This window comes from Ictidomys tridecemlineatus, chromosome 15 (assembly GCF_052094955.1).
Source record: "Ictidomys tridecemlineatus isolate mIctTri1 chromosome 15, mIctTri1.hap1, whole genome shotgun sequence".
Taxonomy (NCBI): Eukaryota; Metazoa; Chordata; class Mammalia; order Rodentia; family Sciuridae; genus Ictidomys; species Ictidomys tridecemlineatus.
In genome coordinates, this window is record NC_135491.1 from 13,812,972 (window position 1) to 13,825,051 (window position 12,080).

The following is a 12,080-nucleotide window of genomic DNA, read 5'->3' on the forward strand; positions in this document are numbered from 1 at the left end:
TAAAAAATTATTATTAGTAGTAGTAGTATCAGGGATTTTAAGATAGAGTTGTGCTAAGTTGCTTAGGGCCTCACTAAACTGCTGAGGCTGGCCTTGAACTTGCAATCCCCATATCAGCATCCCGAGTTGCTAGGATTACAGGCTAGGTCCACCATGCTCGGGATTTTTTTTTGTTTGTTTGTTTTTTTTTAATGACACCTTTACTATGAGCTATAATTCACATACTACAAAATTTTCCCTTTTAGCATGTAAAGTCAGTAGTCGTTAGTATATTCACAGAGTGATGTGACCATCAATACTAACATCAGAATGTTTTCATTACCCTAAAAAGAAACCCCAGACTTATTTGCACTCACTCCCCCTTTCCTTCCCCTGGTCCCTGGCAACCACTAATCTACTTTCTGCCCTATGGATTTGCCTCTTCTGGAAATTTCCTATAAATTAAGTTGTATATTGGGGTGGGATTGTGGCTCGGTGGTAGACTGCTCACCTAGCCTGCATGAGGCACTGGGTTCAACCCTCAGCATCACACAGAAATAAAATAAAGATATTGTGTCCACCTAAAACTAAAAAAGAAATTTATAAAAAAATAAATAAATCATGTATTATATGGCCTTTTCATGTGTCTAGCTTCTTTTGCTTAGCATAGTGTTTTAAAGGGTCATCTATATTGTATCTGGGATCAGTATTATATTCATTCTCAAGGCCAAATAATATTCCATGGTATGGATAATCTACATTTTATCCATTCAGCCGACAATAGCCATTTAGGTTACTTCCATTTTTTAGCTATTATGAACAATACTGTCATGAACATTTGGGTACAGATTCTGGGGTGAAAATAAGTTTTTAATTATCTCAGGTATACATTAGTGCCTCTTTATCCACAAGGGCTACATTCTGAGATGCTCAGTATCAGGCTCCCAAGTTGCTGGGATTGCAGTCTTGCGCCGATGCACCCTGCAAGGCAATCATCTCTCTTAAGGACCACATCGCCTCGTCAACGCCCTGCTACCCCTCTACACTGCTGCATGGAGGACCAGGTCCCAACGTGAGTCTCAGAGAGGATCAGCTATATTCAGACCATAGCGGGGACCTCGGTGTGTACACAACCTTTGATCCAGTCCCAGGGATGGACAACCAGGCTGCCCTCGACCTTGAACCTCCTCCCAGCAACAGATCGCCCTCACTCAACATGCTCACATGGCTCCTTTTGAAAAAAGAAAAAAAAAAAAAGCCTTTGGAAATGTGCACACAAGTGGCCAGATTGCTGGCTAATGGGGAGATGCTCTAATTTCTTTCGACCTAGGGGCGTCAGGTAGCGTTTGGAGTAGCTGTGCCAGGCTCTTCTCCCTGGCAGATACGAAGAGTCCGCCAACCCCACAGGGGTACCCTATTTGGTGTCTTCATTTTCAGTCTTTCTCCAGACCAATGGCCAAGCATATGATTTCACATGGAAGTCTCTTTCTTTTCCCCCTTAGCCAGCAATGAATGAAAGCGTAATCATCCCTTTGCTTCGTACAAGTCTCAAACTATTAAATAAATGAATAAATTTAATAAATATGTAAATAAAGCTTTATTCTAAGGAAATCTATTTTCCTTGTGATGGCTGATCATCACGATAGAGAAGAGTAAGTAAATGGCAAAAATCACTCAATATGAGTGCAAGGGCGAAAGTAGGACAGTTGTCATTTGTCCTGGAGTCTTGACAACCCAAAGGTAACTGTGTCATTTAGAGTTCTGGCAGGAAGCAAATGGCTTCCCTCAAAGCGGTGGAATTGAGGAGAGTTTGATGAAGGGACTATTTACAGAGGGGTGGGCAGGGCTGAGGGAACCCACTAGGGCCAGAGAGACCCCTCCCAGGGACTGGGGCAGGGGGGAGGCTGAGAAGAGGGGAGGGAGGCAGCCATCTTGGTAGGAGCTTGGAATGGAGGGAGAGGAAGCAGGCAGTGGCAGAAGTCGGTCAGGCAGAGAGAGAGCAGGGAGTAATAAATCCCTTGACTCCTATCTCCTCCCCAATGTCCTGCTGCTGGACAAACCCAACTGGAAGACTGAGGGTCTCTGAGCAGAGGGGAGCCCGTTCACAGCAGGGCAGCCTACCTGGGCCTACAGCAGGTACCTGAGGGACAAAGACATCCCCCCCATGGTGGCCTGACACATCAACACAGTTCACATTCAGTGTCATCTTAGGTCAGAACGGCCCTTGGAGACGTATTTGTTTGCCCTCCTCCACTGTGTTGTATAAAAACGTAGATCAGTTGCCAACATTTAAAAATAGATTTTGTCTTTTCAAAAAATCCAGATTTTTGGCCTCTTCCCATGATGCAGCCACTAATAGCCCAACGAGGCTGCCTTCCCGGAGCTGAGGCCACCGCCCCCTTTGGGGAGACCCTTCCTTCTCTCATGAACTGGCCTGCCTGGCCTCATGGGCATCTCCTCTCCTGACCCCTGCTTCACACGAAGGAGATTGTGATCACAAAAACCAGAACCTCACACCACTGTCCTCGATGAAGTTGTCATCCAGGGGGCCCAGGGTAGGTCTCTAGGGACTTTCTTTGGGCAGGAGTGAAATCAAATTACATAGCAAAAAGGCTGTCATGGATCTGTCCCCCTCAGGCCTAGATCCCAAGCACCCAGGGATCCAGGACCCACTGAAGAAATTTAGATCTTGCCTAAACCCCTCTTTTAACAAATGTGGAGACAGAGGCCCAGAGAGGGGTGATGACCTTGAGTTGACATAGCTGGCCACCAGCAGACGCGAACCTGCATCTATTCGTTCTCATTCTGGTTCCACTCTGGAGATGGCTCCACTTTGGCTTTACTATTAGCCAGAATCTGTGATTTGGCATTAGCATTGGCTATTAGAAAGTAAAATTACAAATACCTAACTTAATGTCTTTTTTTTAATATTTATTTTTAGGAGTAGGTGGACACAACACAATGCCTTTATTTTTATGTGGTGCTGGGGATCGAACCTGGGTCCCGCCTGTGCTAGGTGAGCGAGCGCTCTACCGCTGAGCCACAATACCAGCCCCTAACTTAATATCTTTTCTGTCAAAAAAACAACAACAACAACAACAACAAACAGGTCTTGGGTTGTGGCTGAGTGGTAGAGTGCTTGACTGGCACGTGTGATGCACTCGGTTCAATTCTCAGCACCACACGAAAATAAAGTACACAATTTGATGTTTTTTTATTTTTTTATTTTTGTAGTTGTAGATGGACAGAATGCCTTTATTTGTTTATTTTTGTGTGGTGCTGAGGATCAAACCCTGTGACTCACACATGCTAGGCAAGCACTCTGCTACTGAGCTATAGCCCCAGCCAATACAACTTGATGTTTTTTTTTTTGTTGTTGTTGTTTTAAAAAAAAAAAAAAAAAACAGCCAGGCGCAGTGGCATATGCCTGTAATCTCAGCAGCTCGGGAGGCTGAGACAGGAGGATCATGAGTTCAAAGCCAGGCTCAGCAATGGGGAGGCACTAAGCATCTCAGTTAGACTCTGTATCTAATAATATACAAAAATTGGGCTGGGGATGTAGCTCAGTGGTTGAGTGCCCCTGAGTTCAATTCTTGGTAACCCCCAAGTGAAAAAAAAAAACAGATCAGTCAATGTATATTTTCTACTGTTAGGTGTAAAATGCAATACTCAAGGGTATAACAAAATGCATCTATAAAAAGGTAATTATTGAGAAATTTCAAATGATTGAAAAAAGTAGACATCTTTATTTCTGTACTAATAAAAACTAGTTTTATTATAGTTTTATACTAAAAACTATAACTATTGTTTGGTAATGAAATTTTACCTATAACTGTATATGCTAAGCTGTTATAACAAATAGGCCTAGCAACACAGTCGAATAAAAGAGATATGAGCTTATTCCCTCATTCTGAATAGTTCTAAAATGAGCAGCCCAGCTGTCAGGGAGACTAGCAAGGATGTCAATGTGGATTCCATATTCCTTCCATCCTGTGCTCTGAGGATCTTGGCGCTTCAGCTAATAGGAGTCAGGGAAGAAAGAAAGGCCAGGCAACAATTTTTTAACTCTTTTTTTTTTCACAATATCTTTATTTCATTTTTATGTGGTGCTGAGGATCTAACCCAGCGCCTCACATGTGCTAGGTGAGCGCTCTACCACTGAGCCACGACCCCGGCCCTTTTTAACTCTTTTTTTGGTACCAGAGGTTGAATCTGGAGTTGATCTACCACTAGCCCACATCCCCATATCTTTTCTAAAAATAATTTTTTTATTTGTCAATGGATCTTTATTTTATTTATTTATCTGCAGTGCTGAGAATCTAACCCAGTGCCTCATACATTCTAGGCAAACGCTCTACCACTGATCCACAACCCCAGCCTCCATCCCCAGCCCTTTTTATTTTTTATTTTGAGAAATGGTCTTGCTAAGTTGTTTAGGGCCTTGCTAAATTGCTGAGGCTGGCCTTGACCTGGTGATCCTCTTCCCTCAGCTTCCCGAGCTGCTGGGATTACATCATTCCTGGCCTTTAAGAAAAAAACTTAATTATGAAATAACTACAGGTTCATAGGGTGTTTCAAAGATAGTACAGATGATTTTTAAAAACTCAATTTAAGGGGCTGGGGATGTGGCTCAAGCGGTAGCGCGCTCGCCTGGCATGCGTGCGGCCTGGGTTCGATCCTCAGCACCACATACCAACAAAGATGTTGTGTCCGCCGAGAACTAAAAAATAAATATTAAAAAAAAATTCTCTCTCTCTCTCTCTCTCTCTCTCTCTCTCTCTCTCTCTCTCTCTCTCTCCTCTCACTCTTTCTTAAAAAAAAAACAAAAAAAAAAACTCAATTTAAAAATGGACAAAAGAGGCAGGCGGATGGTGCATGCCTGTAATCCCAGGGGCTCAGGAGGCTGAGGCAGGAGAAGGATTAGGAGTTCAAAGCCAGCCTCAGCAACTCAATGAGACCCTGTTTCTTAATAAAATATAAAAAAAAGAGCTTGGGATATAGCTCAGTGGTTAAGTGCCTATGAGTTTCATCCTCAGTACCAAAAAGAAAAAAAAAAAAAGGACAAAGATTTGAATAGACATTTATACAAAGAAGATATACAAATGACCAATAAGAACATGAAAATATGCTTGGGATCATTAGCCCTTAGGAAAATGCCAAATCAAAACCATAATAAGGACTGGGGCTGGGGCTCAGTGGAAGTGCACTTGCCCAGCATCTGTGAGGCACTGGGTTTGAGTCTCAACAGCACAAAAAAATAAACACTATATAGGTCTGTCAACAACTAAAAAAGTATTAAATATATATATATATATATATATATATATATATATATATATATATATAAAGAAATACCACTTCATACCCACTAGGATGGTCATAATAAAAAGGGGGGATAATAATCATAAGCAAAGACATGGGGTTGGAACACTTGTACATCGCTCATGAGAATATAAAATGGAACCATGAGTTAGAAAAATAGTTTGGTGGTTCCTTTAGAAAGCTAGAGATAGGGGCCGGGGTTGTGGCTCAGTGGTAGAGCACTTGCCTAGCATGTGTGAGATACTGGGTTCGATCCCAGGCACCACATAAAAAATAAACAAATAAAAGAAAGGTATTGTGTCCATCTACAACTAAAAAAATATTTTTAAAATGTTTCTTTAAAATAAAAATAAAAAGTTAAACATAGAGTTACATATGACCCAGGAATCCTAAGTATACAGTAGTCCCTATTTATTCAGAATTTCACTTTCTTCAGTTTTAATTACCCCTGGTCAAAAGTGAGCTGAAAATATTAAATTAGCATTCCAGAAATAGATAATTCATGTTTTAGATTACTTTCATTATAGCATATTGTTATAATTGTTCTATCTATTAGCATTTATTGGTAATCTGTTACTGTGCCTAATTTACATATTAAACTTTGTCATTTTATATATAGGAAAAAACTTAACATATACATGGTTTGGTACTACGGCAGATTTTAGGCATCCACTGAGCATCCATTTGAACTTCCCAGCCTCCAGAACCATCTATTCTTTATAAAATACTCAATCTCAGGTATCCTCTTATAGCAACAGAAAATGGACTAAGCAGGCCTCATGCAGTGTCCAGAAGCAGCAGATTAGATCTACTCATGGTTCTCCACATTGGATGAGCCCTAGGGCTCAGTGCTGAATGAGAAAATAACAAAAAGAATACAATCTAGAGCATGCGAAAATTTGCATCAGTTACCAATACTTACATTCACAAACCCTATAGATATATCGTCCCCAAATTCATGACAAAGTGACATCAAATTTAGTAGAGAAAGCACAGCCTTCAATAAATGGAGCTGAGACAACTCCACATGGGAGAAAAATGAAGTGGACCCACAATGTACATAATAATAAACATTCAGCTTGTAATCTAAATGTAAAAGGAATACAGTAAAACTTTTAGGAAAAAAAAACATGGTAGGATATCTCTCCATGACCTGGGGTTAGGCAAAGATTTCTTTCTTTCCTGTTTTTTTTGTTTGCTCATTTATTTTTAATTTTAATTTTAATTTTTCATTTATTTATTTATTTATTTTTGCAGTGCTGGGGACTGAACCCAGAGCCTTATGCATGCTAGACAAGGGCTTTACCATTGAACTACAACCCCAACTTAAAATAATTGTTTAATAATTACCAAACTGAGCTGGGTGTGGTGGCGCTCGCCTATAATCCCAGTGGCTTGGGAGGCTGAGGCAAGAAGATCGCAAATTTAAAGTCAGCCTCAACAAAAGCAAGGCACTAAGCAACTCAATGAGAGTCTGTCTCTAAATTAAAAATATATGTATACAAAAACCGGCTGGGGATGTGACTCAGTGAGTGCCCCTGAGTTCAGTCCCTGGTACCCTAAATAAATAAGTAAAAATAATTATTAAACTACATTAAAATCAAGACATTTTGCTCATCAAAAGGACCCATTAAGAGAGTGAAAGATAAGCCACCAAGTGGAAGAAAAATATTCACAGTATATATATATATATATATATATAGACTTGTACTCTTGCAAAACCACAAGGAAAAGATAATTTTATAAGGCAAAGGGTGAAAGACGAGAAAGGGCCCCTCACAGGAGGATATCAGAATGGCCAGTAAACTTATGCAAACGTGCTCCACCTCATGAGTTGGTATTAGTCATCAGGAAAGTGCAAAGAATATCATAATAGAAGCCAGGCGCGGTGGGGCACACCTGTGATCCCAGCCCATCGGGAGGCTGAGGCAGAAGGATCACAAGCTCAAACGCAGCCTCAGTGTCTTAGTGAGGCCTTAAGCAACTCCACAAGATCCTGCCTCTAATACAATATATAACAGGGCTGAGGATGTGGCTCAGTGGTTAAGCAACCCTGCATTCAATCCCTGATACCAAAGAAAGAAAGAAAACCACACAGAATGCACATCGGCCCAGATACCTGAAATCAAAAAGACTGGCTCTACCAGGGGTTGGATGTACAACAAGTGAATCTCTCGAACAGTGCTGGTGGGAATGTAAAATGATATAAACCATCAGTTTCTACTAAAGTTAGATATATACTTACTCTATGACCCAACAGTTTCACTCCCGGGTGGTAGTCACCAGAAATGAAAGCTTTTGCCCACCAAAAGCCTTCACTGCAACCTCAAACTAGAAGCAACTCAAGGGAGTATCAATAGGTAAATCCACACTGTGAAAACCATACAGCAAGAAAAAGGAACAGCTTATAGACGATATGAATGAATCTCTCAAGCATAATGTTGAGTAAATGAAGTGAGATACTGAAGCGTGCCCAATGTATGTTTTCACTTATGTCAAGTTTGAACACTAGCAAAACAAGCCCGTGCCGTTAAAAGTTACAAGAGTGTTTACACTTGGGTTGTATTAATAGGAAGGTAGTCCCATGGAACTTCCCAGGGACTGTCATAGTTCTTTTTATATTTTTATTTTATTTCTTTATTATTGTTAGTGGTAGCATTATTAATAATATGATTATCATCATCATTTTGATATTGGTGATTAAACCCAGGAGTACTTTGCCATTGAACTACATCCCCAGTCCCTTTTCATTTTTTATCTTGAGACAGGGTCTCACTAAATTACTGAGGTTGGCCTTGAACTTGCAATGCTCCTGCCTCTGCCTCCCAAGTTGCTGGGATTACAGGGGTGCTCCCTTGCGTCCAGCCATATTCTGATTCTTGACATGTGCTGTGGTTGGAGTAAGGGTCTCCCAAAGGCCCATGTGGTAAAGGACTGGCCCCAGATCATGGCCCTGTTGGAAGGTGGTGGGACCTTTGAGAGGTGGAGCCTAGTGGAAGATCTGTTGGTCCCTGGGTCCTGCTCCTGAAGGGGATATTGGGACCCTAACCCCTTCCTCTTTCTTTGCTTCACAATAGGTTCCTTACCATGACGTGCTTCCTCCCCAGCGAAGGCACAGAAGTAACAGGGCCAATGGACCGTGGACTGAAATCTTTAAAACCATGATCCAAAATAAATATTTTCTCATGATAAGTTGATTATCTCTGGCATTTTGTTACAGTGAAAGAAAACTGAGTAACATAATAAAAATGCTGGTTAAAAAGCAAGTGCTCATTTGTGGAAATAGTGAGCACTCTTAATCTGAACTTTTTCTGCCATTCTGTGTGTATGCACTATATTGTTATAATTTTAAAAATTAACCATACACACCCACACATACCAGGCACAGTGGTGTACACCTGTAATCCCAGCAACTCGGGAGGCTGAGGCAGGAGGATCATGAGTTCAAAGCTAGCCTTAGAAACCAATCGACACCCTAAGCAACTCAGTGCGACCCTTTCTCTAAAAATACAAACAAAGCCGGGCTGGGGATGTGACTCAGCGGTGGAGTGCTCAACTAGCACGTGCGAGGCCCTGGGTTCGATCCTCAGCACCACATAAAAAAAATAAATAAATAAAATAAAGGTATTGTGTCCAACCACAACTAAAAAATAAATATTAAAAAAAAAATACAAAAAAGGTCTGGGGATGTGGCTCAGTGGGTAAGTGCCCCTGAGTTTAATCCTCAGTACCAAAAATAATACCTATACACACATGTACATTAATTATCAAGACACATTTTGCAAAATCATCCACATGCAAAGGAAAGAATTCACATTAAAACTATTTAAATGGTTGCCTGTGTGTGTGGGGGAAGGAATCAGGATGAGACATAAGATTAAGAGAGAATAAATAAAGAGGAGAGGGGCCTCACACAGACCAATGATCACCGACAGCCACAAATCGTGGCTTTAGGAATGAAACTCTCTGAACCTGAGGTCCTAATACTATTTTCAAACATCTTCATGTAAGATAACGTGGTGGAGGACTCCTTCCACAGGTCCTGCCTCAGTCTGAATAGACAAAACCGCTGAGAGAAGTGGGCAAAGAGATGCAAAAGAAATGCAGTTGGGCTGGGGGTGTGGCTCCGTGGTAGGGCATTTGCTTGACAGGCGCGGCCCTGGGCTCCACCCCCAGTGTGAAAAGAAAGAGAGGACAGAAACACAAGCAGTGGCCCATGGCCTGCTTGCACTGAGCAGCAAAGTGGTTCCAGCAAGAAGGGGCTTCATGCAGATTGAGGAGGGCCATGCCGGACGGTTTCGTTGCAGAGGGATATGAAAACTCAGGCACAGGAGAGTCCAGCAGAGTTCTTAAGAAAACTGCACTACAATCATTTAAGTGGGCAAGGGAAAAAAAATTTTTTTTCCTTAAAGGGGGATCCCCACATTTCCTGAGGTTGGATGCTCTCTGAAGCATGCATGGGTCTAAGATGTGAAGAATGCTCAGTTCTTATCTTACTCCATCCCCCTCCACTTAAAGTCTCTCCATGGCTCCCCAGTGCCCTTGAGGCCCCTAAGGTCTGGCTCCCACTGCCCGCTCCCTGTGTTTATTCCACCTCTCTCACCCCCCTCCCAGCTGCTGTAGAGGCTGTTCCTTCTACCTAGAACATTCTTCTACTCCAGAATTCACCCTATTCATCCCTTAGGCATCTCCTCCTCCAGGAAGCCTGCCTTGATTTTTTAGGCTGATTTTCAGGTACCTCCTCTGGGTTCCTGTCTTCCCTGGGTCTCCCCTTCATAGCCCTCTGCCTGTGCCTCCTCCATCCTGATCCTGACTCCTGGAAATTATTGGCTGGATCTGAGTCAGTCCCCACTGGACTGAGGACCCTGTAAGGGAAGGACCAAGGCTGGCTGAATGATCACCATGTCCCTGCTACTGCCCAGCTTGGACCAGGCACAGAACAATACATTCTAGAATTCTAAGTTGATGTTTTCCTACGTTTTTAGGGTTCTAAGTGTCCAAAAGTATAATTCTAAGTTTCCATGACTATATGTTTATATCAGTCTAGGTTTCCAGGTCAGAAAATGCTGGCAATCCATGGGTTGAATCTGGTTCATAATTTGTGGCACACGATTTTTTTTAATTGGGAAATTTTGGGTCATTATCAGAATTAATAACTTTGGATCCATATTTTCTCATGGCTGGAGCTGGTGACCAGGACCCAGTTGACCAGAGCCCCCAGTCCACTGACTCATGTATGTCACCAAATTTCCTAGAGGACTTTGCTCAAAACTTTTGAAAATTCCATTAATAGATCTATGTATAAGACCTCTTTTCTTGTCATTATTCCCTAGACAATATAGTCTAAAAACTATAATGACAAGAAAATGTAGCTTTGTCACTGAGCTACAACCCCAGCCCTCTTATGTTTGAGACATAGAGTCTCCACTAAGTTACTGAGACTGGCCTCAAACTTGTAATCCTCCTGCCTCAGCCTCCTGAGTCACTGGAATTACAGGTACTCACCACTGTGCCTGCTAGAGTTTACGTTTCTAAGGCTCTAAGATCCTAGCTAAGATCCTAGTGGCCAATGATTAAAATGTCTAAAATCTGCGACAAGGGTCTCCGTCTCTAAAGGTCTCAACTCTGAAGAATCCTCAAGTGTGACATTTCAACGTCTTAAAATCCCAACGGTTCTGCATTTGGAGATCCCAAGACATTGCTTTCAAAGTCTCATGTGTCTGGGATTGTACATTTCAAAAGTTCTAAGGCTGTGCTGCCACACACAGAAGCCATGAGCCTCAAGTGGCTATTTAAATCTAAATTAATTAAAACTAAATAAAATGCAAAACAGTCCCCCAAGCGGCACTGACCACATTTCAAGCGCTCAAGCCATGTGTGCTAGTGGTTTCTCTATTGGATACCACAGAGACAGAACACTGCCTGCACTGTGGAAGGCTCCCTTGGCCACAACTGGCCTGGAGATTCAGGCGCTAAGTACGACTCCTTTCCACCCTCCTAGCCATCAAGGCCCTCAGGCACCACAATGCACATACGCCACCCAGCAGCCCCCTCCCGCTTCCACTCCCCTAGGCCCACCCAGCTCTCCCTTGGTCCCCAGGTACCTGCCAAGGCCTTGATCCTTGAGCACTCGAAGAGAGAAGCAGCTGCTGTGGAAGCAGCTGGAGGTTCCCGCTCCCAGCCCCGGTCTGGACTCTCCCAGCGAGCTGCAAGGTTGTTGTTGTTGGGGGCGGGCAGGCCCTCCATGTTGTCCACCTCCCCTGGAACCTGCGCCATGGGGGAAGATGAGGCCTGGGGATGCGGAGAGGCAGGTTAGGACTGGAAACAGGCCCGAGCTCAGAAACCCATTTTTTTTTTTTTTTTGCATGTTACTGGTTACTGAACCCAGGAGCACTTTACCACTGAACTACATCCTTAGCCCTTTTTATTTTTTTGAGACAGGCTCTCTATAAGTTACTGAGACTGGCCTCAAACTTGCCATCCTCCTTCCTCAGCCTCTCAAGTCACAGGGATTAAAGGCACAAGCCATCTTGTGCCTTTATTCAGAGGATTCCCTTCTAACGGTGACTAGCTATGCGTCCTAGGTCCTCTCTCACCCTCGGTTTCTCTGTCTTGCAAGTGGATGATGATAATGTTTACCCTGACCACTTATGGGACTGCAATAAAGTGCTTGATGACTTAATGCCTGGCACAGGGTAGAGGCTCAGCAATTGTCACTGGTATTATTATTAGAACAATAACATCGTTAGTAATAGAATTCTATAATGCAGTAACAAGAA

General features: G+C 42.6%; 1 protein-coding gene across 4 annotated transcripts in view; it reads right to left on the reverse strand.

The window, feature by feature from the left end:
• Sptbn4 (spectrin beta, non-erythrocytic 4) overlaps positions 1 to 12,080 on the reverse strand; it is a 74,040-nt gene that overhangs the window by 59,743 nt on the left and 2,217 nt on the right. For all 4 annotated transcript variants that reach the window (XR_013430776.1, XM_078032054.1, XM_078032053.1 and 1 more), the window contains exon 2: positions 11,406 to 11,592. Coding sequence is in view for 3 of the 4 variants with exons in the window: in XM_078032054.1 (XP_077888180.1) it covers positions 11,406 to 11,577 (172 nt within the window). In the remaining variant the exon portion in view is untranslated. The remainder of the gene's footprint in view (positions 1 to 11,405; positions 11,593 to 12,080) is intronic.